The 26497-nt window shown below is 54.3% G+C and overlaps 2 protein-coding genes across 7 annotated transcripts in view; one reads left to right on the top strand and one right to left on the bottom strand.

Annotated features, from left to right (window-relative positions):
* The first annotated feature begins 4463 nt into the window (after positions 1–4463).
* On the top strand, positions 4464–16627 carry DUSP14 (dual specificity phosphatase 14). Its single transcript, XM_069033422.1, has 3 exons — positions 4464–4590; positions 13285–13381; positions 14583–16627. Exon 3 carries the CDS (start codon positions 14701–14703, stop codon positions 15295–15297), a length of 597 nt encoding a protein of 198 aa, XP_068889523.1. The 5' UTR covers positions 4464–4590; positions 13285–13381; positions 14583–14700; the 3' UTR covers positions 15298–16627.
* A 928-nt stretch (positions 16628–17555) lies between these two features.
* Positions 17556–26497, bottom strand: part of SYNRG (synergin gamma) — a 37292-nt gene continuing 28350 nt past the window's right edge. For 4 of the 6 annotated variants that reach the window (XM_069033417.1, XM_069033416.1, XM_069033414.1 and 1 more), the window contains 5 exons: positions 25876–25972; positions 25452–25600; positions 22655–22765; positions 22088–22123; positions 17556–21159 (listed from right to left, as the gene is read on the bottom strand). In XM_069033417.1, coding sequence (XP_068889518.1) covers positions 21028–21159; positions 22088–22123; positions 22655–22765; positions 25452–25600; positions 25876–25972 — 525 coding nt within the window. In that variant the 3' untranslated portion in view covers positions 17556–21027. The remainder of the gene's footprint in view (positions 21160–22087; positions 22124–22654; positions 22766–25451; positions 25601–25875; positions 25973–26497) is intronic. The other 2 variants (XM_069033415.1, XM_069033419.1) reach the window with 1 other exon arrangement.

A 26497-nucleotide genomic window follows, 5' to 3' on the forward strand; every position in this document is an offset into this window, starting at 1 on the left:
TGCAGGCTGGGCTGGGGAGGGAGGGAGGGAGGGAGCAGCGAGAGCCTTGGAGAGGCTGAGCTGCCAGGCCACGTCAGCCCTCGCTCCCCAGCCTGGCCACAGAGCCTGGCCCCGGGGTGTGGAGAGAGGGGTCGGGGAAGGACGCGGAGCATCCCCACCGGCCGGGCCAGAGGCACACGGGGCACAGCCACGGCTCACGCGGCTGCTCAGCCCCTGACTCAGCGGGCGAGCACACGGTGGAACTCACCCCACCCTCCCGAGACAAACCAGCACCCTGGCACCCCTCTGTGCCCGGCGTCTCACTGAGGGAGCTGCCAAAACACAGCCCACACCATGAGGGCCCTGCACTTCACATCAGCCCTGCAACCCTCTGCCTAATGAGGGGCCAGTCAATGCAGAAAGGGGACCCCAAATGCAACAAACACAAACAGCAGAGCTGCTCCTCCTGACCCTGTGGAGCCCACGGTCACCCACAGTCCATCAGAGGGAAAACTGGCCTTGGGGGACAGCACTTTCCTCCATGAGGCACCCGGGTGGCCAGGGGCAGGCAGGGATCCTGGGATGCAGGGTCAGGGCCCAGGGATTGCCCCGGTGGTGACTAAGCCTGTGGTACATGTGTGACTCCCAACAGCCCCAACACACCCGAGCTGTGGAAACACTTCCCGTTTCACCCACTGGCCCCATGCATCAGAGCACCCTGTGGATTTGGAAAGGGTCACACACCCTTACGGCCGACTGCACCCCAGCCACACCCTGGGAGTCCCTCAGCCAAAATCCCCCTGCCCAGGGAACTTGGATTGCAGTACGCTCCCTTTCTGCTCCTTGTGCCGCCGGAAAGCGAGCAAACCCTGCTGTGCTGTGACTGCCCTGCAGTGCTTGACATCCCTGTGGAGCTGTGACATTCCTGCCTCCTCAGCGAGGCCTCTGCTGACCCACATTCAGCCACTGAAGCCCCACGTGGTGACCCAAGCTCGGGGTTTGTTCTCACCCATTAAGGAGCCGCAGCCCAAGTGCCTGCTCGGGGATCTCTGCTCCGCGCTGTCACCTCGCATCGAGCGCCAGGCAGCCGATGGCCCCGCGCCTGTATTTATCCCCAGAAGATCATTCACTGCCTCCCCTGGGTCCCTGCTGCCATCAGGGAGGCGAGGAGGGGAAGGCAGCACCCCAAACCAGCGCCTCCAAGGCTCCCTCAGCAGGGCTGTGGGTGCTGCCGGGGTGCTTAGCGCCTGTCGCTCCGTGGTCCGACCACCCTGGATGCAGCTGTTGCTCCCAAAAAACAGGAGGTCCCAGTTCCTGGGTTTTTTGCCTCGCACAGGGACCTTTTTTTACATCACGCCCTGCAGGCAGTCGAAGGCAGGGAAGAGTAAACTCTGGCGTAGCCATGGCAACTGGAAAGGATGGATGGATGGATGGATGGATGGATGGATGGATGGATGGATGGATGGATGGGTGGATGGGTGGATGGGTGGATGGATGGATGGGTGGATGGGTGGATGGGTGGATGGGTGGATGGGTGGATGGGTGGATGGATGGATGGATGGGTGGATGGATGGGTGGATGGATGGGTGGATGGATGGGTGGATGGATGGGTGGATGGATGGGTGGATGGATGGGTGGATGGGTGGAGGCTGTGGAAGGCAGCACCTGTTCCCCTCTCAGCAGGCCTTCGTGACCCTGAGCACACCTCAGCGCAGAGCAGGGGAACACCCTGATTAAGATAATAGCCCTAATGACCAGCTAATGGCCCGTGGTCAGGCGCACCCTTCGGGAATGTGCCCCGGGACGCACCGCGCATCGTGGTCACCCCGGCACAGCCAGCGGGCATCCGCCAGGCTGGGCTGGGTGAGGTGGGTTCACAGAAACATGGAATATCCCGACCTACAAGGATCAGAGTCCAGGTCCTGACCCTTCCAAAGCCATCCTCCCCAAAGGCACCACGCGGTATCAGCAAGCAGGGCTGGTCCCACTTCAAGCATCTGCCCCTACACAGTCTTCAGAACTTTTCCAAGAGATGCACAGCTTCTATGGGAAGGGCGAAAACTTGCCCTTAAGATGATGTCTGCCTTAAAGGAGAGCTGCTGCTGCCCCACAACCCCTGGGCTGTACGGGTGGGATCTCAGGCTGCCTTCCCAGGGCCGGGGATCCCACAGTGGCCCCACTGTCACCCCATGCCAGGGCAGAGAGCGAGCAGCTGTCCCAGAAAGCACCCAGTGCCTGACACCTCGCCTGTGGTCAGGAGCAAACCTTCACAGTCCCACCTGCCCCTCAAACATCCATCCTGGACAAAACAGCTCTTGGCAGAAGGGGCTTGGCAGGACACCAGCCCTCAGCAGCTCCCAGCCACCTACCAAGTGCCCCCAGCTCCCGTGAGCAAACCCCTGGCCAGGGTTGAGTGTGGGAGGGAGCTGACATTCCCTTTTAGCTTTGTTCCCTGCTGTGTCCCTGGGTCAAAGGCCTCCCAGGTTTCCCTCTTTGCATCCTCTGTCCCACATCAAACACACATAAAGCTCCCGGCAGAGTGAAGGTTAAAAGCACGAGTGGCACCATCATTAAAAACACCTCTGCAGTTGTGTGAGTAGTTAAAAACTGCCCAGGATGAGCAACTGGAGCTGTGCAAGAGCCTTTTTCTCATTCCGTGGCAGTGAGGGAGAATGAGGGGTTTAGATGCTTGTGGAGGGAATCCCACAGGCTGCCACTCAAAACCCATCCTCGTCTCTCCCTACGCTGCCCACGGCCAACAAACACCATCCCAGGCTTGCACTGCCGGGGCTCCGAGCCCCCAGCCAGGGACCCCAGCCCCAGGGGACATCCACGGGCTCAGCTGTCTCTCAGCTTCTCACAGACTTGTGATCACCCGGGGATTCGTCTCTGCCCCTGAGATGGTGCAGCTCCGAGGAAGGCAGCAGAACTGATGCAACGTGGAGGCAAAGCAAACCTTAAGCTTGGAGAGCCAAAACCCTCACATTTTCGTTTTTTGGCCTTTTGAGGTTTTCTTAATTTGTCTATTTTTGTTCCTCGCCCACCTCCGCGCTGAGTGTGACGCGAGCCCTCGCTGGAGAGGCAGGGTTTTAAGGGAGAGCTCTGGCTGTTATAAAGCAGCGAGGTTCTTGGAAAAACAGCCTCTGGAGCAATAAACAGATTTGGAGCTGAGGGCTGTGAGGGACGGCTCCATCTGGGCTGCTGAGTCATGAAACCTGCCCGAGCGAGATACCAGCCGAGGGCTCGGGCTGGGGGAAGCTTCCTATGAGGGATTTGGGCTATTTCAGTCGGAGCGTGCGACAACAAAACCAGAAGGCAAACAAAAGCAGGCTGGGGTGGCCACGCTTCGCTCCAGCAGCCGCGGGGTTAAGGCAGAGGCTGCCCTCCTCCTCCACCTCCTCCTCCTCCACCTCCTCCTCCTCTCCCAGTGCCAGCCTTGTCCCGTCCCTGCCATGGTGGTGAGGTGGTGGGAGCAGAACCTTCACCTTAATCCCACCGTTTCCAGCCAAAGACAAACTCTCTCTCCCCTTTGCTGTGTGGATCCCCCAGCCCATGGCATCCTTCTATGGGGATCCCAGCCCATGCCATCTCTCCACAGACACCTGAGCCCACTCTGCCCTGGGCAAGGGTCCAGCCTGGCCCCCAGCATGGTGCCACAAGAAGCCCTGGGAGCCTCAGGACCACCCAAAATTCCTTCACCGTGCTCCCAGCGTGCGGAGGGGCTGTGACTTGGGATGTCCTGAGTCACAAAAACCAGGCTGCCCTCTCTGTCAGGGCTGGCCCCCTGCCCGGTGAGCACCCACCGAGCCGAGGGACTCTGGCATGTCCCAAACCCCATCGTGTCCCCACACACACTGGCAGGGTCCCCACGGGGACAAGTCACGTCCCATCTCCAACACGGGATGTCGTGGGCCCTGCCACATCCCCACACGCTGTCCTGTCCTCACTGGGACCCTGCCACCCCTCCCTGCCACCCCTCCCTGCCATATCCCTTCATTGACTTTGGCACATCCCATCCCCACAGGGCACCAGTCATGTTCCCACAGGGATCCCATTGCCTCCATGCCCACAAGGACCCTGTCACATCCCCATTGTTTCCATCCGCACAGGGACCCCCACTTGCCCCCACACAGAGTCACATCCCCACCGCGACCCTGATGTGTCCCGACAGGGCGCCTCGCTTTTCCCCTTCCCCACAGAGACCCTGTGTTTTCTCCAAAGGACGCTCAGTTGTTCCCCAACCCCACGGGGACTCCTGCGTGTCCCCACACACGGTCATGTCCCCACTGGGGCCTGCCTTTTTGCCGTCCCCACACCGGGTCTCATCCCCACACCGGGTCTCATCCCCACACCGGGTGCCGTCCCCACAGCGCCCGCGGGCCCCGGCGGCGGCGGCGCCTTTAAGCGGGGCCGGTCTCCCGGAGCCCCCGCCCGGGGGCCGGGCCGCACCGCCCCCCGTAGCCTGGTAACGGCGGCTCTGCGGGCGGGGGCGGCCCCGGCAGCCGCGGTCAGGTGGCACCGCCGAGACGGAGCCGGCCGAGCACGATAAAAGTCCCGGCCCGCCGCCGCCACGGCCGCGAGGGAGCGCGGAGCCGCCGCCCGGGAGCCATGGTAGGCACGGGTCGGGCTGGGCCGGGCGGGGGGAACCGGGGCGCTCGGAGGGGTGCGGGGCTCGGGCTGGGGGGCCCCGCCGTTCCCCGCTGTGTTCGCTGCCGCCAGCCTGCCCGGTCGCGTACGGTGCCTTACGTGGGGGCCGCCGGCGTGGCCCCGGGTGTGCCCGCGCGGACGGGACGGGACGCGGGGAGGTTCCGCCCCCTGATCCCCGTCGAGGTTCGGTGCCGGGGCTGTGCCGTGGGACAGCGGCTCCGGGCCCGGCGGGTGCGGCCCCGCTGCGGTGGGACGGGGCAGCGGCGGCTCTGCCGGGGGTGCCCAAAGGAGCGGGACGCGGCGAGAAGCCGGTGGCCGGTGCTTGAACCCCGGCTGAGCTCGGCGGGAGAGCGGGGGGGCCCCTCAGAGCTGCACCAGAGCAGCCGCGGGCAGAGCTCCGCTGGTTCCTCGACGTGGAACCAGCCCCACCACGGGCTGTGCCGTAACAGCGCTCCCATCCCTGGATCCTGCCCGCGACAGCCCCAGCTCAGCGCTCATCCCTGGATCCTGCCCTGGGCACCCATCCTTGCACCCCTGCCCTGGGCACCCATCCTTGGGTCCTGCCCTTGCACCCCTCCCTGGCAGGAGCCGGAGTGGAGTCAGTCTGCCGGAGTGCAGCACCTATCCCTGGCTGCTGCCCTTGCACCCATCCCTGGCTCCTGCCCTCCGCGCTCCCGGGGCACCCCAGTGCCACCAAACCCCGGCCCGTGCCTGCGGCTGCCCGGCCTCACGTCCTGACCGATTGCGTGCGCGGCCTTTGACTCAGCTCCGGAGCAGCTGCTTTGAGCGGCACCAGTAATCAATGAGTGGTATTTGGCTGTAGGGAGATGGGGCAGGATTATAACCTGTTCGACTGGGCAGCAAATGAGCCTTTTATTCTGGAGGTTTGAGTGTTGGCAGATGCCCTAATATCATGTTGCAAGTTCAGTTTATCCCTAATGCCCCTGCCTCCGGAATGGTGGCAGATTAGCACTGACAAAACACTGTTTTCCCTTATGATACACCGGATCAGCTGCCCCTGCTCTGGCAGGGAGTGGATTCCTCCCCCAGGCCTCGCTGTAAGCCTTGGTGTGTGCTGTGCTCCCGGTGGTTGGGACGGGCTCTGTGGCACTCTGGTTCCCAAGGAATGAGAAGGAAGGATCCCTAATTTGGGGGACACATGCTGTTTCCCCGCTGGCAAAGATCTGCTGCCACGACTTGGCTGATGTGACCCTGGTGAACGTCAGGGGAGCAGTAATGCAGCAGGTTTTAATCGATTTATGCCTGGAAGGTGTGAACGTGCAGCTCTGCCTGTCCTTCCTGCCCCCAAGGGCTCGCCTGGGTCCTGGACAGGGACACAGACATCCCAGTTTCCTCCAGGAACAAAGGTGAAATCCTAGGGATTTCATCCGAGCCCTCGCTGCACTGCGGGGTCGGCTCTGGGCTCTGGCACTACTTCCTTGTTGGTCAGGGCAAGATGGAAATTTGCATGGCTTAATTCAATACCTGATCCCAGCTGGAATCTTGGAGCTGGAAAGCCAGAGAACTCATGCTGCTCTAGTGCTAGAAACGTGCAGGGTGTGGGGGGAAATCTGCCTGAGCCAGGCTCCATAGGAGGGAGGAAAGGGATGCAGAGCCAGCGCAAGAAAGTCTCAGATCCCTGCTCTGGGAGCCAGAAGCAGCTTTGTCCCAGGGAACCAGCCACCTGCACACCTGGGCATGCAGGAAGAGGTTGGGAATGAGGAGTGGGGAAAAGGTACCTGGGCAGGGCAGTGGGGCCTGTGAGCACCACACACTGATCCCACCAGAGCCATCTAGACAAGGCTGTTCACCAGAGAAGCCTTCCAGGCTTCCTGCCACCACTGCAGGACCTTCCTTCCCAGGGAGGTTTTCCCCGGAAGGTGGGGTAACACCTCAAACCAGGTATGGGAGCTTCTCCCAGCCCCTCCTCTCCAGGCACACAACCCTCACCACATGCACACACTTTTCCCTTTGAAAAGGACCCTCTGAGCAGCCATAACGCAAAGGGAAACATCTAGCAGAGAGGCTCTGGCGTTTGGAAATAGCTGAGGAATCTCTGAACAGGAGCCCCAGCTCCCTGGATGCTTGGGAATAAAGCCAGGAACTGGGAGGCAAAGGCACTGCCCACCCTTCCCGGGGCACCTGTAGTGCAGGCAGCGCGTGGGCTCGGCTGACACAGCTACTCCCCTGCTTTAAAAATAGTATAAAGTGATAATAATCAGGCAGGCTTGGGGTTCCCAGCAGGAAGGATCAACAGGTGCTGCCACAGTCACCCCATGGCCGGGTGGGTCAGGGTTTCCAGGCTAATGAGAATTAATTCTCATTAATTTCCACCATCCCACCCTGCAGTGTGGGGGGGTGTGTGGGTGCCTCCCTTCGGGGGCAGGAGTCCTTCGTGGAGGAAATGTGAATTTGCACAGCATCCCTGGAAAAGAGAATTCCCCCCAGGCTGGAGCAGCCGGAGCAGAGGGGCGCTGGCCCCGCGCTGCTCACAGGGGAAGCTCCCCGTGTAAACTCCATTTTCCCCTAATTGACTAAAATTGGCCTCCCTTCCTGTCACCCTACGCAACCCCATCGATGTGCTCAGAGGTGACCTCATTCCTTACAGCTGCTGTGGGCACATCCCGCTGCTCCCCCTTTGCCTGCTTCCACCCTTGTCCAGCCAGCCCCTGCCCAGCCTTGGGAAGCGTGGGGAAAGCGTGGGCAGCCCCTGCCCGCCGGGAATTCCTCCGGAGGGGAATGTGTCACCATCGGGTTCATCAGGGTGCCAGGCTTTGAGACCCCCTGAGAAGCCAGGCAGCTGAGAGCCTGCACCAGTTGGCATTGCCCCTGGAAGAGGCCCGGGTGAGCGCCAGCATGGAGGCACCGGCCCGTTTCCAGGACACGTTGCAGTGAATTTGCAGCTGCCTTCAATTTCATGGGCTCTGGGGTGGGCTGGGGCAGAGCCCAGAGCCGCGGCCCTGCCACACGAGCAGCAGGCACAGCCCCGGGCCCAGCGGGGTCACACACGAGCAAACACACCAGGTCCCTGTGTTTTGTTCGGCTAACAGGGAAGAGATTGTGTCCCTCCTGTCAGCTGTGACTGCGCAGGGCACGGCTCCGGAAAAAACAAGGCTCCATCTTGCAGCACCCTGAGAGCCAGAGCCAGGCGTGGGTCTGCTCCCTGAATGTGCCCCTCCTGCTCTCCATCCACGTCCCCCAGCGTCACACTTGGACACGGGGAGCAGGGGAGCTTTCCTAAACTCCACCTGCAATCCAGATGCCATCAGCTGGCGCTGGAATAATCTGTAGTGCTCCAGAACAGGCGGTATCTCCAGTCGGGGCTGGAAAACAGCCCTCGGTGTTCAGCCGAGTAGGGAACCGATGCTGCACACAACTGTCGGATCCCGTTCGTGCCTCCTCAAGGTTTAATTCTTGTTTTTAAAGCATTTCATGCACCTACCAAGAGTTTTTAAGCAGGATGCAGGTGGCCACACCACTGGTTTGTACTGGGGGAGGCCCATGCCCCCGCTGTGCTCTCCCGGTGACCAGCGCACAGAGCATGGTGCGCAGAGCCCGTGGCTCTGAAAGCACAGACGTGGCTTTTAAAAGAAAGATGGTTTGTTTTTCTTGCATCAAATCCTCTTGCTGCTTGCCGAGGGAGGCTTGTCCTCAGAGCAGAGCAAGGATTTATAAATACCAGCGTGCTCCAGGTTGCGCCTGCTCCCCATCTCACTCCGTCCCTGCGGCCGGGAGCTCTCCCTGTGGCCAGAGGTTTGGCTGGCAGCTGGCAGGATCCAGCCCTGCCTGCTCCCACTGTGGAGGGGGTGGCTGCACGGCAGGGATCACAGGGTGACAGGGATCACAGCGTGGCCGCAGGCAGCTCCGCTGTCACAGGAGTTGGTGACAGTGGGAATTGAGAGGCAGCCGAGCTGCTGCCCTGCCTGGCAGCCTGGGACTCTGCCCATGGGGCCAAGTGGCATCCTCAGATGGATCCTTCCAAAAGCCTCACCACCCATTTTTCCTGCTGGGAGAATGGCAAATCAGGGAGGGAGCTTTTGGCTGGCAGAGCGAGGAGGGGCTGAGGGGCTGGCAGAGCACTCAGGCACCGCTCAGCTGAGCACCTCGGGCTGGGTTAGAGTCACCACCCCTCAGCCTGGTGCCAGCCCGAGGCTCGGTGCTGCCATGTGGGAGCAGAGCCTGGCTGTGGAGGGTGGATCACCTCAGCAGAGCCAGGAGGCAGCAGGGGAGCCTTGCCAAGCCCTGGCCTCACCCAGGGCACCGGGCACCCCACTGGTGCCAGCAGGAGGGACACGCGGTGACACAGGAGCGTCAGCTGTCACCCCTCTGACGGGAGCAGCTCCCGAGGGATCGCCAGCCCTGCAGCCTGGGGAGCTGCCTGGGCTCTGGGAGCAGCCCGGATTCCAGGCACGGGTGAGAGGCAGGACTCTGTGTTTGTGGACTGAACTGCTTGATCTGGGGTCGTTGAGCTTCCCAGGAGAGCCCGGGACTGTTTGCAGGGTGTCTTGTTGTGCGTTTTGGGCATGATTCCCCTTTTCATGGATCCTCTGGGAAGTTCCTGGTGTGTTCTGGCAAGCGTGGGGACCCGGCTGTGCTGGGAGCTGCACAAGCAGCCAGGCCTGCTCAGAGCTCCGGGCAGACAGATTATTATCTTGATTTAACATCTGACAGCTCCCATCCTGCTCGGAGAGGCCAGCACAGGCTGCCAGCAGAATCAATCAGGGCTTGGTCGCAGCATCCTCTGTCTCAGCCCAGATCACCCCGCCGGCCCTGCCTGCTCCCCTTCCTTCTCTCCCATTCCAAACCCGAACCACTCGACCTTTCCATCGTGAGGATGTGCTCTGACCCATCCGAGAGGAGCCTGTAATGGCCTCAGGAGCACAACCAGAGGCAGGAGAGCAGTGCCCCAGCAGAGCAAAGGGCTGTGGGAGGGCTGCGAAGAGGACCAAGGAGCCGGCAGCTCCCACACATCCTCTCCCCTCCCAGCTCCACTTCGGACTCCCCTGGACTTGGCACAAGCAAGCCTTGACCTGAGAATGGCTGCAGTTTGTGCTCTCTGCTGAAATGTATTTGAAATGCCACTCTCCAGGACCATTTCTGAAGCAATTTGCTGTTCAGCCTGGCTGGGAAGAGCCCTGAGCAGGCTCGTTCATTCAGCGCCTGCGATATTGACTCTTCTCTTTACTGCAGGATTAGAGAGCATTTGTCATCTCCAAAATGAATAACTTTTCCTCTCCTGGGAGGGGGGAGAGGCCTTGCCTCAGTACTGACATTTTGCACACCCAGCCCACAAACCTGCCTCGAATCCCAGATGATGATCTGGAAATTAAACCAGGGCCTTCAGTGTCTCTGCTCCATGAGCAGAGCAGGGCCCACCCTGCACTAAACCCAGGGTCCAGAGGGAGAGAGCCCTGGGGGAGCTCTCAGCTGTCCAGGTACCAGCCCCATGGTTGTGTTAGTGGCACACAACCCAACAGAAACTCAAGTCTTACTCAAGTCCCTCAGGGACAAGGCACAGCCTCTGCTCTCAAGACAGAGGAGCTGTGATAAAAAAAAAAACAACAAAAAAAAACCCTTAAAAATCAGAGCAAACCACCCAGCAGCACCAGAATAAGAAGGCAGAAGCTCAGACTTGCCAGCTCATTGTCTAGAGCCCAACCAGTTCTCCCTCCTGTCCTGGAGATCACGGTATTTAACTCACAAACTCACCCTGTTTGCCTCTGTCATTTGAGCTTCCAGAGGTGTTTTCAAGCCTTTCTCAGGAGGTCCAGGAACCAGCAGTGCTTTCCCATGGGAATTTCAGCCTTTGTTAACAGGACTGCGTTCCCAGGAATGAAAGCAAGAGAAACAAACTCCAGCTGTTGCAAGATTTGGAAGAGCAGAGCCATGAGCATTGCCAGCAGCAACCTTTCCAGGGGGCTGCATCACCAAAACACCAACCAGGGCATTGGGATTGCTGCACTGCTTTGGAAACCCTCTTACCTGGAGAGGAGCTGCTCTGAGGCCAGGAGATCCAGCCCAGCTGGGATACAACCAGCCTTCCATGGGAGCAGCTGCCCTGGGCTAGGCTGCCCCTCCTCCTGAGACAGGTGAAGCGCAAAGCTCAGCCTCGAGGTGCAGCAGAAGGACCCACCTGAGCCGTGGAGCTGCAGAGAGCCGGTGGGTGCAGGGCGAGATCCAGGCTGGATGGCTGCTGGAGAAGTGTCCCCTCGCCATAAACCTGAGGATGGTGCTGGCCAGGAGCGCTGGGAAAGGACCTGGAGGCTTTGAAGAGCAGAGTGTTCTCCAGGCTGTAATTACCCACTGGCTTCCCCCACCCCTGATTATGCAGAGGAGGGAAATGGCAGAACCCACCAGTCTGCCGGGGAGGGAGGAGGCTGCTCTGGTCCTGCCCCTGCTGCACCAGGGTCCCCAGGGACCCCCTGCCACCCCAGGGACCCCCTGCCACCCCTGTGTCCCAGCCCTCCCCACGGGACACTGGCTGGGCTCTGCGCATGGGCAAGACCAAGGCACAGTCTGGAAAGGGATTTACTGTGGGTCAGGGCTGCTACAAGATTAATTAAATTCATTAACTGGAGTCAGCTCAGAAAAAGGAGGATGTGATGGCAGGAACACCTGGTTGCTACCAGCCCACTGCCGGGCAGTTTTCTCCCAAAGGACCATGTGCACCCTCTGGGAATGTCAACTCTTTGCAGGAAACCCCAGTGACATTCCAGCTCCTTTGGAAGGCATTTTCAGTGCTGCTTCAGGGACGGTTCTGGATCCAGCCCCTCGGCAGGACAGTCAGGACAGGCTCCAGCACCCCAGGACACCGGCTTTGGGCTGGTGTGAGCCCCCAGCCTGCACCAGCACTCAGAAGCCCCTACCAAGGAGAAATGGGAGAAGAAGTGGGGTTTTTATTTCGCATGAGGTGGTGCACCCTGGCTGTACCCTGCACTCCCCTGGCAGTGCCCAGGCTGAAGGAGGCAGCCGGTGCCTCTCCCTGTGCCCTGCCGGGAGCCTCTTGTGCCACCGGCCTTCCCAGGCACAGCCACGCCGGGCTGTGTGTGCGCTTTGTTCCATCTTCAGCGATTTGCTGCTTTTTTTTCTGCACTCGACAACGGCTGGGAAGAGGCTTTTCATTCCTTTTCTCTTTCTCTGCCCCAGCACAATGACGGGAATGGCTGCGCGAAGAGCAACAGTGTTGGGTTTCAGCGGGATGCGGTGGGATAACGCGGGTGTGCTGGGAAAGGCAGAGGGAGTTTCACGGGAGCAAAACAGGGCACTTTGGGGCAGGCTTTGCCCGAGCTGGGGCCGGGCAGGAGCGATGCAGGGGTGCAGCCCTGGGGACGGATGAAGGCTGGGGGAGCTCCCGATCTCAGCCGAAGGCGCCGCACCCGGCAGGAGCCGCTGCCAGCCCAGGCAGACGAGGCCCCTTCATTCCCAGCTCCCCGCACGCCAGCAGCTGCTCAGCCTGGTGTGTGTGGGCAGCAGCGTGGCTCTGTCACATGCCTGAGACAGCACGGCGCAGTCGGTGGCATCCCAGCCAGCTCCCGCTGCGAGCGCCGGAACACGGGAGGGGACGCTGGCACCCGCCCCGCTGCCTTGGTGGCTGTCCCCCAGCGCCTGGGCATCGGCAGCCCCCAGGAACGTGGGCTGCGGGCACAGCAGCCTTATCCCTCGCTTAAATAATGAGCTTCTCTCCAAAACACTGAGCCCTTCTGGCTGAGAGCTGCTCCGGATCGGGTGGAAGCCGTGCCGCCCGGTGTCGGCCATTCCGAGCCCCGGGGATGTCGCGTGTAACTGGGCTGTAACAGGTTGTACGGAGCAGCTGGGGCTGCCCCTGGATCCCTGGCAGTGTCCCAGGCCAGGCTGGACACTGGGGCTTGGAGCAGCGTGGGACAGTGGAAGGTGTCCCGTGGCAGGGGTGGGATGGGATGAGATAAGAGAAGAGATGAGATGAGCGGGCGTTTGCCGCCGGCGCGGCGGCCCCGGAGTTGGCAGAGCGAGCCCGGCCTGTCACATGCAAATCCCCGGATAAGTTCCTGCCTGCAAACAGGAACCACTTTATGGAAAGCAGCAAAGCCCTTCCCAAATCGCCTCAGGAGCGCTCCGGGTCCCCCGGCAGCAGCTGGAGGGTCCGCCTTGCTCAGAGCTGGTTTGGGGCAGGCGCTGCTCTCGCTCTGCCGGAGTCCAGCAGCGTTTCCCAGGTGATTCTCCTCTGCTCCGGGGGCTTGTGGGAAAAGAAGGGGATGCTGGCCCCATCCTCGGCTTCTCGGGAGCAGGATGCTGTGGCTCAGGCATCAGCTCTGCCCCTTGCCGTTCACAGGAACAGGGAACAGGGGGTGGCTTTGGGCTCTGTCAGAAGGACAGACGTGTCCCCAGCTGTCTGGGCCTGGGCCGATGCTGAAGGGGACGTTAGAGAAAATTAATTACTTAAACAACTGATTTTTTTTTGAGCCATGACTTCTGTGCCAGCCTCAGATTCCTCTGGGCTCACTGTGATTTTGAGTGCCGTGTTGGCAGGAATTGGTGACATTATGGTGTCAGCAGCAAGTGCCACCCTGAGTCCTCAGTCTCTCCCTGGGGAAGCCGTGCTCCTCCCTTCCAGTTCTTGGACAACCACGTAAATAGAGTCCAGTGCAGATCCCAGTAAATCATGCTCTTTTCTCTCCCCAGCTCAGCGTTGGACACACTCTATGAGCCATCCCAGCCTCGGCAGCCCAGAGAGCCCAGGTGCTGCTCTGTGATTTAGAGCAGGACTTTGTTACCAAGCGTAAGTGCCTGAATCCTTTGCATTGTCAGTAAGAGCTGTTTGAGAGCAGGGATTTCCCCTGCTCAAAGAACTTTATTCCTTGGAAAACAACACACCTTTCCTTGCTGCTCCAGCTGAGTGGGGGGAAGCTGAGTGCTCGCAGCTGCAGCCAAAACCTTGTTGGGGCAGGAACTTCTGCAGGTTTGGGTCCACAGCTTCGGGAGCTGCTCAGGTAGCTGCCAGCAGGGAAGAGCCAGGGAGGAGACCATTTTATGCTCATTAAGTTTCTGTACCACAGAGCCAAAAACCCACTGGCAGCACCACCAGCCACTGCTGGTGCTTCCCAGAGCATGGGATGAAGGCAGACAGCTGAGGGCTGGGGAAGCCACAGTTGGGGCCTCTCAGCCCTTTAAGGACCCTCTTAACACAATTAAAAATTGCTGGAGGGACAGATCGCTCTCCCCAAGGCCCTGAGCATTCCCCCTGCTTCTCCCCTGGCTTTGGAGATGCCCCAAAGGAGCAGGGGGAATCACAGCAGGGGCCCTCCGGGGCCACGTGGCTCACACGGGCGATCCCAGGCCTCTGCAGCGTGTCTCCCTCCCCAAGCCAGGCATTAAAGCAGCTCAAGAGCCTCCCCTGTCCCAGCCTCTGCTTGGGTTTTACTCTCAGCTTCTGACATAACCAGGTCACTCTTTCCACACTTCCCCTGCCTCCATGAGAGCTGATGACTGATGGGGATGGACGTGACTCACCGCCTTTCCTAATGAGCGACTTTCCTCTGTTTATGTGCTTTGGCGGGGCCTTTCCTACACCTAAAAAAGGAGAAGGGTGGCACTGGGGAGAGGGCAGCGTGCTGGAAATTGCTGGCATCTGCTGTTCCTCACCATCCCTTTGAACTGTGGCCAGCTGTGAAGCTGCTGTGTTTCAGCATGGAAAAGGTGTAGCTCATTTTCCATGTGCTGATCCGGGTGAGACGCTGTCTAAGCCCACAGGTAAACCCTTGGCGAGTAATTGGAGCTAATTAGGCTGGAAGATTTTTTTTTTTTACTATCTGTCCAGGCAGTGCCTGGGGGACAGTGGTAATGAAACTGTGAAAGCAGCCCCACATTCCCCACGGAGCTTTGCCAGGCCACAGCAGGGCGAGCTGGGGTTTCCTGTTCCCTTGCACAGACGCAGGTCAGGGACAGCTCCCCGCTCATGTGGCCTCGCTTGTGTTTTGCAGTGACTAAGCAGTGGGAGCTCACGCTGTCCTGCCACCACCAGCCCAGACAATCCCTCCCTTGGCTGAAGATCCCATTGGCTCTCTTCCCATAATGGAAGCGTGAGTGCCAAGATCCTCCATGACCTCCAGAAGCCACAACTCCCTGCCGAGAACTCTGATGGCTCCACGAATGCTCTCCGAAGGTGCCCTGGGGGGCATCGCCCAGATCACCCCCTCGCTGTACCTGAGCCGGGGCAGCGTCGCCTCCAACCGGCACCTGCTGCTGTCCCGGGGCATCACCTGCATCATCAACGCCACCATCGAGATCCCCAACTTCAACTGGCCGCAGTTTGAGTACGTCAAAGTGCCTTTGGCTGACATGCCCACCGCCCCCATCTCCCTGTACTTCGACAGCGTGGCCGACAAGATCCACAGCGTGGCGCGGAAGCACGGGGCCGCCCTGGTGCACTGCGCTGCCGGCGTCAGCAGGTCGGCCACGCTCTGCATCGCCTTCCTCATGAAGTACCACAAGGTCTCCCTCGTCGAGGCCTACAACTGGGTCAAGTCGCGGCGCCCCGTGATCCGGCCCAACGTGGGCTTCTGGAGGCAGCTGATAGACTACGAGAGGAAGCTCTTTGGGAAGACCACGGTTAAAATGGTACAGACACCCTATGGCATCATCCCAGACATTTACGAGAGAGAGAGGAGACCCCTGATGCCTTACTGGGGAATTTAATGGGACTGCAGATGGGAAGCACAACAGAAGGGACGTGCTGTTCGAGTCAACCAGACTGGAGCCATTCCCTTCTCCTTCTACAGCCAACTTTGGTTCTTTACCATACAGCAGAACCTCAATTCTCACCTCACCAACCTGCAAGGCCAACAATTCCCTTCAAAGCATTTTTCTCTACGGGGATTTCCCATCTGCATCTCTGATTTAGCAAAACCAGGTCTCATTATAAGTTTATTCCTTCCATAAAGCCTCCGTCTTTTTTCTTTTTTTAGTCAGTTTATTAGGATCCTCCAAGGAAAGGCCTCAGAGGCATTGGGCAGAGTTGATGACCCAAGTGCGCTTCGTGACGCGGTAGCAGCCTGGATATTTTGTTATAGCTTGTTTGCTTCCTTGCAAAACCCTGTAGTGGCTCAGGAGCAGCACTAGCGAGGCCCTGCTCTGCAGCAGCAGGTTTTCCAAGCACCAGGGAGGCAGGAATACAGGGGCTGTGGTGCTAGTGCTGGTGTTTTCTTTAACATCCGTAGTGACTCTCAGTATATAGTGTTTGAGATCTTTAGTCAGCTCTTTAATCGTATTCAAAGTTAGGAAAAAAAAAAAGGGAAAAAAACCTGAAAAAAAAAAGAGTGAATCAGTCCGTGTCAGCCACAAGTAAAATAAAATTTGAGTAATTCAAATCAAATAAATTCAAGATCCTTTTTCACTCATTCCATGCCAGGGCAATAGTCCCGAAATACACTTCAACTGCTGGAAAATGCTGGTGTGTTTTGTGGGTGGAAAGTCGACAGATCTTGTCCAGATGTGGCTCAAGACAGAAGCGAGAGGGTTGAAGCCGCTGGGCAGCCAAAGAGACACTCAGGAATCTGTGCGTGGCCCCCTGCCCGGGGCTGGGCTGTGTGTGCCAACGTTCCAGCAGGCAGCCTGCTGGCAGCGGGTGAACCCGCTCGATTCCTCAGCTCCGAGGCCGCCGGTGACCTGCCTTAGCCCATTCCTGCCTCCCTCCATTCCGTCCTCACGGTTATGCTGCATTCCAGGATTGCTCCGCTCTGTCCCCTCCGGACGGGGTGGGTGACAGAGGCCTGGCCTCGCTCGGAGGGTGCCGGGAGCGGTTCCAGCCCCAGCCCTTCCCTGGGAGAAGCCTTCCCGTGGCTCCTGGCCAGGGGCAGGGACTGGGTCCTTGGAGTGTGACTGGAGCCCGGGAGAGCCCCGCTCCTGAGGAGGCACCGGCGTTTCTGTTGCCTCTGGAGGAGGAGCAGGCCGATTGCTGCGATCGCTGTCTGATTTAAATGAGATTCTATACTTGTAAAAAAAAAAATCAATAAAGATTAAACCAGAACATGTGTTGGTTTCCTGTTCCAAACAGCCCTAACGGAGCTCCAGTAGCAGCCCAAAGCCCAGCAGTGCCTTTAAACAACTCTGGCTGAAGGAAGTTTTCTCCTGCTTTTCCAGATGAGTTTTGCCCCACTGAGATAAAGGTGAGGTTTGCTATCAGCTGCTCCCAGCTCAGGTTCCATGGCTGCATCCCAGTTCCAGTGGCAGGCAGACACAGGAGACTCATCTCCCTAATTTAGCAGGAGTTAAACTTGAGCCAGGGAAATGGTAAGTGAGGAGCTAGAGAGTGAAAATCAAGATTAATCATTGGTCTGGAGATGTTCCAACACATGACATTTTAAAGGGAAAAAAAATGCTAAAAACTGAAATCTGCTCACAAAATTAAACTTTACCTAAAAATGGGCAAAGTAGGATTTAACACCATTTTTTTTGTATAAAAACTGGAAGGTTAAAAATTCTCCAATTTGAATTATTCCATAGACTTTAAACACAAGGGAAAGTTAGACCTATAAAAGGTGAAACTTCCTAATAAAGCACAGGAGGAAACAAAGAATGCACCTGAAATCCCCATTCAAGGTTGTATTACAGTGTTAGTGCTTGTGGGTATTTCATTGCAAAAGCTCCTCTTGTATTCACTACAGCAAAAAATTTAACACGAGTGTTTTCCCCCTCAAAATCCAGTTTTTTCTCCATTCTCGAATAGAAACCAAAGAAGAGAGAGCCCTGGTTTAGCTTGGAGTACTGTGAGCACACCCATTGGCTTTGAGGGGAACACCCCTTTTCCTGCTCCCCACGGGCTTTTCCAAATGGTATCTTAATTGTCTGAAAAGTATTTTATATCTTTCGATATTTGGTGAGACACCTTCCCCATCCCAGCCACAAAGCAGATTTTACTTACTTTATGATATAAATATTTCAGCTTCCCAGGTTGGTCAGATACGAAATGAGCTTTTTATTGAACACCAGGTTTGAATCTCAACACAGGATTTATAAATCATTGCAGGCATTAAGGGAGTAAACAAGGTTCCAAAGTCAATTAATAACACTTAACGCGCATCAGATTTAAAATACCAGCAGCAACTCCAGCACAGCACAAACCCAAACAGCTCCAACTAGTAATCACAAAACCACTTCTGGAAGAAAAACAACATTTGCCCAGAGGGCAGGAGAAGAATCACAATAGAAAGAGAAGTTTTCTGATCGCTCTTCTTCATAAAATGATGACATTGCTATTTTAACATTGAGAACTGGAATTAAATACAGGTCCAGAATTAAAAATAAATCCACAGCAGCAGTTTGTACAATAGCAGCTTTTATTGGAAAGGCAGGCTTTTGTTTCAAGTTTGTGATTCCCAGTGTAGCTGACAAGACTCGGAGCACTCAGTGGGATTCCATCAGCTCCTGCTCAGCCTGGGGCTGAACTTCACCCTCACTCCCACACCCTGCACAGATTTCAGGGAAGGAGCTGCTCCAACCAAACCCAGTGAGGAGAAGCTGCTGCCAGGGAGGAAAAGTCCTTGGAATGAACGGTCAGTGCAGGAGGTGACAATTCCCTGGGCACAGGTGACCTCCTAGGGGCTGCAGGAACTCACAGCCAAACACAGAGAGGGAGGGGCAGGGAAGAGGCTGGAGCAGCCCCCAGTGCCAGGGAAAAGCTGCCACCCACGGCCACAGCACGGAAGCACCAGGAATACAACGGGGTTAAGCCATAAATACATTAAATAACCAAGCAAATAATTCCTTACAACTCCAAATACACACAAAGAGACAGAACCCCCATTTCCCACAGGTCATGCCAAGGCAGCCCCACAGAGATTAAAAAAACAAATAAAATCTTATTTTTCTTTTCCAGTGAGAGAATCCATGCAGGAAAAGGAGTTACAGGTCTGAAACTGGACACAAGCAAAGGGAAGGCAGCGTGTCCAGGGGCCTGCAGCAGAGGCAGCGGGGGAAGGTGGGTTGTGACAATCCCGTCACCTTGGATACAGCTTGGAAAGACACTGGGCTTTGGTTGGCAACAACATCCAAGAGGATGCTGAATGCTCCAGTGAGTCATTGGAATGACTGGGATCTGCGAGCTGATCCTCCTTGTGCAATGCCTTTATCGAGGGGATCTCCCTGCAAACGTTCCCGTGTTCCCATGGCAGAGCGCTTCCTGCTCCCCACAAAGACAGGGATGGTGCCTGCTGCTCTCCCTTCTGTGGGAGCAGGGGAGCAGCAGTGTCACCCTCCAGTGAGCTCTGCTGCAACTGGAATTGTAAATGTCCATTCCTTATTTGTATGGGCCAAAAGACACGTTGGATGAAGCTCAGAGAGGGGCTGACCTGCTAACAGGTACAGGAAAACCAGCACTGGAAGATGCTGCTGTGACAATGCAGCTGGTGCTTTAAATTTCACTCTGTGGCCTCTTATTTGTGGTGTTTTCCTTTAATTAGGGAAAAAAAAATTCCTCTCTAGCAAAGTGTTGGGGAGCTGTGGTGGAAACCCAGGCTGATAGTAAACTCCCTTTCCCCAATACAGCATTCCCTCAGCACCAGCCTCTCCCAACCACTGGAGAATACCTGTCAGTGGCTCCCTGTCCCCAAACTCCTGTGGAACACTGGTGAGGGGCACAGCAGCCCCTGACTGTGCTGGAAACAAGGGCTGGGGGCACAAGCTGTGGTGCTGGAACTCTTTCCCACCTAATAAAAGAAAGGGAGAGAATCAATGAGTGGCTTCCCTGGTTTTTTGGTAATTCCTGGGCAGGATGTGGGAAGCACAGCACGGGAAATCTGCCTCTGGATCAGCCAGAGCTGGAGGCACATGGTGCTTTATTTCGTAAATTAGCTAATTTGAGGCAGCAAGGAGATTTATTGTAATTGGTGTAAGGAAGGAGCCAGACACCTCTGAGCCAAGATTCTTTCATTTGGGCTAATTAATAGTTTCATATAACCAAGCTGTTTGTTTTTTAAATACAAAGCATCGTTTTGCTCATTGTAATTCCTGTTTCAGCAAATAACCACAGGTCAGTGTCAGGTACTTGTAATGGGGGCAGGATTAACTTGGAGAAGCTGTTGAGATATCTGGAGAAAAGGGACAGATCTGAGAGACTAAGCCAAAGAATTAAGGAGAAAGTTGTACCTCATGGATTTACACCCCACTTAATTCCCTGCAGACCTAGACAGGATTGTGAGATGTCTCTTAACACCATGAATTTCCCACAGGTTTAAAATCCTGTAACCAGCACTCCATTGACTGTGCTGTCCTCTGGATATTGGATCTGAAGGAGGAACCAGGTACTTTAGATGTACAGGTAACATTTAGTGAGAGTCTGTTACACAAACCTGTCCAGAGAGGCACCTACAAAAGCCACAAACCAGCAGGGATACGATGCCTGCTTCAAATACCAGCTTGCTGAGACCACCAAATTCCAGGCTTAAATCCCTGTGGGTGTTAAATCCCACTCCCTGCTGCAGGAGCCAGCGGCCACCTCTGTGCTGCCAGCTCTGAGTCACAGGAGCACGTTACTGCAGGTAGCACCAGACTGCACGAGTCACACACAACCACCCCATCCCATTGGGAACAGCATCTCCACAGCCAAAAAAGGTAAAGTATCCACACAGCAGCAGATGTGCTGCATCAGCAGAGTCCAGCTTTCAGCAGTGCTGCAGCCACGCAGCTCCCAAAAGGTCAGGAGAGACAAAACCATACCTGGAGCTCAGGACAAATCCAGGGAAGTTTATCTGTATTTACAACAAAGACCACGAGTTTCAAACTCCAGCTGCCTGCCCCACAGAATCCAGATAGCACGGGGAAAATTACACCAGTTTTCCAGTCCTCACCTCCCAGCACTAACCAGGTCTGCATCCAGCACAACTTCCAGCAGAGCAGGGGAGGTACAAACACCCAGCAGCTTCTCCTCCTGAGTCAATAATTCATTCTGCCTCGGATGCTGCTGTGACTCATGTGCTGTGGTATCACAGCAGAACATCAAGGTGCATGTCCCAAAAACGCTAAAGAAAAGATTTGCTTGCAAATACAGACTTCAAGTATTTAAGTGGTTGTTTCTATGCAAATCAGCCCAGCATTCCAGGTTCTCTGGGAAGCTCCATGCTGGCCTCTCCCAGGTTTATGCACATGGTTACCAGGCTGCTTTTACACAGGATAACATTTTCATCTTCAGAAAGACTGGAATGCCACTTTTTTTTTTGCCATACTACATATTTTCTGGTTATTTCTGAAACCTTGGCCATTACAAGTGAATTCTTCACCGTCCGTAACAGTGGCTTTAATCTGTTGATTTTTGGTCCAAAAATCAACCCCAAATGTTTCAAACCCTGACCCCAACTCCAGCCTCTCCAGCACAGCAGTTACCCCAAGTCCTGCCTGATTAGACCCAAAGCTCCAGCTGCAGTGCAGCTGCTTTCAGAGCAGGTCTGGCAGGATGAGACCAGGAGGTTTGGGCTCCACGCAGTTGATCCAGAAGTTTGCACAGCTGGCGTGGTACTGGTGCCCCCCGTACGCCAGCTTGAAGTTATCTGTCTCGGAATTAAAGGCCTGCAAGAAGAATTGAAACAAGTGTGACAGTCTGATCCACTCCAGGGTCTACACCTAGAGTGGAAACTGGCACAGGACCCTCCCCTGAGCACTCCACCCCATCAACTCTATTTGATTTCAGTTGCAGGTGGACAAAACCTTCAGCCATCACACCTGAGCCAACCTCCACCTTCAGGAAGGGAGCCCTGACCTGACCCCTGGCAGCTAACTCACCTTGTTTCCTGCATCTTCAGTTCTGTTCCACCTCCCTACCAAGGGGAAAGCCTGTCCTGCTTGCCAGCAGACAGCTCCTGCATTTATTTCCCTGGCTCCAGCCTGGCTGTGGCTTAGGCAGGTGCAATTCTTGCTCTTAGTGTTACTTCAGGTTGAATTTGATCTACTTCCTCCTGTTAATTGAAGCTGCTTTACAATAGGAGCCTCTGAGCGTGTGAAGCCATGAACAGGCTGAAACCACCTCGCTGTTTGTTGCTAGGAGATACTTTCCAATGCCTCACAGCTCCCTATTTAAAAAAATATCCCAGCCTTGCTCTCCACACCCTGGATTTCCTGCAGAGATTTCTAAAAATGCCACTGCCTGCTACACAAAGCCAAAAGTCAATATTTCTAGCACAAAGCCCCTGAAATCCCCCCTCTCCTGCCACAGACACACAGGCAGCACAGATTCAGGAACTCAGGGATTTTCTGTCACACAACAGAAGGAGCACAAAACCAGAGAGCTGGGCACAAGGCACAGGCATGCAGACAGACAAGGGGAGGCTCTGGAGCATGTTAGTTGGTCAGATCAAGAGTTAACGGCCACAAAACATGACTGGAGAAGAGGATTAATGATTGGTACAATCGAGAATGACAGCTGAGAGCCCATTAGCAGCTCAGCCTTCCACACTCAAGAAGAATGAGTCTAGAAAGAATGTTTTTTACAGGTTCATACTTTTTTGGGAAGTTCCTCCACAGATTTCTCTTCTTTCTGAAATAACGTTGAAACCAAAAAGTCAGGAAAAGTGCCTCTATTTTTAACTGGTTGGCACAACTCTGCACATGCCCTGGGAGTCCCTCCCAGCTCTGCTAATGGCAACAGTCCCCTCTGGTGAGCCATTTCATGGAGAAAAGTCATTAACAGATTTTGTTAAAAAAATATGCATACTTTAAAAAATCTTAGCATCCCAGTTTCTTCCCCATTATGAACAACTGAACCCTTTCTCCACAGCAGTGTCACACCAAAGCCCCAGGAACACTGGATATTTGATTATAGGATTTTATTGAGACCCATCTACAGGTCAGAGTTTACAAATTATAACCATGGACATTTTTTCAATACACCCATCCCTGGAAGTGTCCAAGGCCAGGCTGGACACCCTGGGACAGTGGGAGGTGTCCCTGCCCGTGGCAAGGGGTGGCACTGGATGAGCTCTAAGGTCCCTTCCAACCCAAACCAGTCTGGGATTCTATATGAAAGACCAAACTGTGAATTCAAAAGGAGTTTAACCAGCACACTTACTTTGCTTCTGGAATCCACGTTTAGGAGACACACTCCACAGGCAAGATCCTGGGCATTTTTAATCCCTGGGCGCAGCATACAAGAAGAGAAATCCAGGGAGTTTTCATCTGGCTAAAGAAAGGAGACAGTAACACTTAGGCATTTTCAGGACCTGAGGAAGTTTCAGACATCATGATAAAGAACTACTGAGCACTGAGAGCCAGCGTGTCCCACAGGCATGGCAGGGGTGACAATCATCAGAGCTGTCGGGATGGATTCGCCATCTCCACCAGCACTGATCTGTAACACTCCAAGTCTTAAAAAAGGCCTCGACTACAAAGGAAGGAATTCTTGAGTTGCACACTCCCACATCCAAAGGGGAAGGAGCACTGGGAACTGGGGGAAGGCAAACAGAGGCTCTGCAGGTGTTTGTGCAGCTGTGGGGAGGGAGCTCTCCCAGCCTGCCCTGGAGAGCTGGCTGCAGCAGGATTCACTGTCCTGGACTCCCTGATACTGCCTCAGCAAAACAGGGCAGCTGGCATTTTCCTTTGGGGTCCTTTTGGACCTACAATCTGGCAGAGCAGTACAAAATGGGATATTAATGTTAACCAAACCATGGAATTCAGGCCACCAGCCATACACAGGTTAAAGACAGGCAAAGGGTGGGAGAATAAACCTGTAAATAATAAATTAATGTGGTCACTTTTCCAGTGCTTAACCTCACATTTCAGCCACAGGATAAATGATCAATTAAAACATTGCATAAGGGGGATATAAAACTGTTCAAATTTTGCATGAAAATAGTAGTGCAAATAAAAGCAATGACTAAAAATGCAAGAAGCTTAAAAAATGGTGTAATCCCAGGCCATGGGTGTCTTAACCCACACTCTGGGCATGCTGCTCACACCACCCTGCTGAATGGTTGGAGAATAATTGGAATCCTGAAAAAAAACACCCTTTAATCTCTAAGTAGATCAATCAAATTAATAAAGGCACTCTAATATTTGTTTACCAAATGCATGAGTGAAGCAAATGAGAAGGTCATCCTGCAATTTGCTGTGAAAAACCACAATGCTGTGCATAAAATTACCTTGTAACAAAATCCTTTAAAAGATAAAATTAACCTTTCTGAGCACATGCCTGGGAGCTGGAATACTTCTCTGCAGTTAATTGGCACTTCTGCATCATTTAGGATCCGTGACTGTAACACCAAAGGTGTGGGTTCCACCCCTTCCAGTGAATCCCGTGGGGAAGAGAAGCAAGAAAAGGGGTGATTTGGAGAATTACAGGAGTCATGAGTCCCTGGTTTTCAGTGAGTTCAGCTGGACTGTGTGTGCATGTGAGAAGTCACTGTTTGCAGCTCCTAATGTGCTTAAGATTTAGCTGGAGCTACAAGCCAGGAGCTGCTGTGGCTCGGAGAACACGTGGCCAAGCTTTGGACTTCCAGGTAATCCCTGTAATCTTCCAAGGAAAAGCACTTTAGGAACTGTATTTTAATCCACCTGTTTAAATTAGGAGAAGATCCTGATAGCTCTTGGGATTGTTGCTATCAACAATGCCAGAGTTCAAACAGGTGAATCCACCTCTATCCACTTCCTCTGCCAAGCAGTAAAATACTGAGGATATAAATTCCTGAGGATGTCAGGTTCTGTGCATCACAGGACATCACCAAAATACCTGGGGAGGTTTAAAATGTGCAAAAGGTGTGTAAAAAAGGGACTGGTCATTTATAATACCTGCCTTGCAGGGAATGCCAGTGAGCTGGAGATGGGTATTTCTAGCAGAAACCAAGTAATCCAGGCCTTACTTATTTATAAGTGTTTACTGGGAAGGAAAAACCTTTTGTGGCCACAGCTGCAGTGCAAGGAGGAAGCCACAAATTAAAATGCTCAGTGGAAACCTCCCCATGGTAATGATCTGCTCAGTGATGCTTGGTGTGGTGTGCTGATCCTGAGAACTGAAGGCTCCTTGGATAAGCACTGAGTTAAAGAGATCCACAGTGTAAGTCAGTATAAAGCACACACAGATGGGTGATTCCCTAAAAATATGAATTTTTCCATGGTTAAAGGAAGTCATTTTGCACATTGTATCTCCTGCAACACAAGCACACAGACCCCACAAGGAATTTAACAGCAGGGAGATTTTCCTGCCTTCTATTTGTGTCTGTTCTGCACCTCTGGCTGCTCCTCTTTTTCCCAGCTCCTCTGCAGACCCTTCCCCCATGGGATGCTCCTGCTCTAAAGGGCCACCCCTCAGAACATCCCTGCCTGTCCCCCTCACCCAGCTATGTCCAAAGCTCTCCAGCTCCTACCAGGCTGTCTGGAAGCAGTGGAGCTTTTCCTGGCAATCCAGAGCAGGAAAAGCCGTTTAGACTGTGGCAGGAACCAAAACAAACTCAGGCATTTCCAAATGCAGAGAGAAGGGAGAACAGTTTAGTTGTTTCTGTGTTGCTGCACTGTGTGGTTTGGAATTGTGAACATTAAAAGCAATTGCAGGGATATTGAAAAACAAGAGACACATCCATGTGATTCTGGCTTTGTAAAATGGCTTATTTGGATTTTACTGGATTTACTTACTGGAGATGTCCATAGACACCCAGGATATCACCTAAACCATTAAGGTACTAAGTCAGACACCACTGTGTTTGTGCATAAATAACAGTTTTCTTAGAGGGTTTTAAACCGGATTTCACAAACAAGTTCATTTCCATTTTCCAAGAGAAGAAACACAAACTGTCAAGTCAGGACCCCCTGCAAAGTCTCTTTAAATATAATTATGACATTTGTTTTAGTAACCAGGCAGCTTATTTGGGTCTTACCGTTAAAGCAGCCAGGGACATGAAGCTGATCAGGTTGTTCCACACTTTATCAATATCCTTCAGCAGCTTCTGGAGCTTCTCACTGCAAACAGCAGTTGCTTTGATGCCCAGCTCCACCCTCTTTGTTACTCTGTAGACTTCAACAACCCCTGTGGATGTAAAACAGGGGAGGATTGCAGAGAATTCACTGCATCCCGAGCCTTGAACTCAGAAATGGCAAACCCAGATGTGGCACAGGAAGGGTGGCCATGGAGGGTTAGTTCAAAGCTGGAGTTACATTTGTTTGGCAGAAGAGTTTTTCATTATTTAGGTGCAGGCAAAGATTAAGATAAAAAGTAATGCCATTTGGGGAGGAGTGATTCTATATTCCTGGTTTTTAGAGAAGAACTCCCAAGTGTAAAACACATGGAAAATTAAAACATACCCAGTAAATATTCCATGCCTTGAGCAGACTGGATAACTTCAGTGCAAACAGATGAACTGCTTATTCCATTTAAGGTGTCGTTTGCTTTCTTTATGACCTGGTGGAAATGAATTTCATAAAATGATGGGGTTTCTATCTTTAAATAATCATTACAAACAAGATTGCCCCCAGCAGAAACTGGAGGCAAATTAACCAAGAAATGATTGCCACACTCCACCACATGTTTTTATATACTCCTGTTGAAGTAGATCAGGGGCAAGTATGAACATTTAAAACCTTAATGTATTCCCCCCAATATTCTCATTACCAAAGTAAGAGTTTTAAGAGCATGCATGCCTTGGTATCTAGTTTAATAAGAGCATTCACAGTCTGGGCTCTCTAATACTCCAATGCAAAGAAGAAATGTTAAGGAGCACTGATCTGGCTGTGAAATCTCTGGCAGCAGCACATGAATGGTCCCTGAGCCCATCACGTCAACAATTCTGTTTCTCAGGAAGCCCTGAGGAGCCAGGCACTGGTACCAGTGCCCTGAACAGCACAATACTGGGCAGCCAAACACAGGACCACCCAACTAACCAGAGAGCTGGAATATTTAGGGAAAAGCCAAACTAATCCCCAGTGA

This window comes from Aphelocoma coerulescens, chromosome 19, assembly GCF_041296385.1.
Source record: "Aphelocoma coerulescens isolate FSJ_1873_10779 chromosome 19, UR_Acoe_1.0, whole genome shotgun sequence".
NCBI classification, from domain to species: Eukaryota; Metazoa; Chordata; class Aves; order Passeriformes; family Corvidae; genus Aphelocoma; species Aphelocoma coerulescens.

Coding starts and splice junctions, on each gene's coding strand:
- DUSP14 (XM_069033422.1), top strand. CDS start 14,701: ATGACCTCCAGAAGCCACAACTCCCTGCCGAGAACTCTGATGGCTCCA.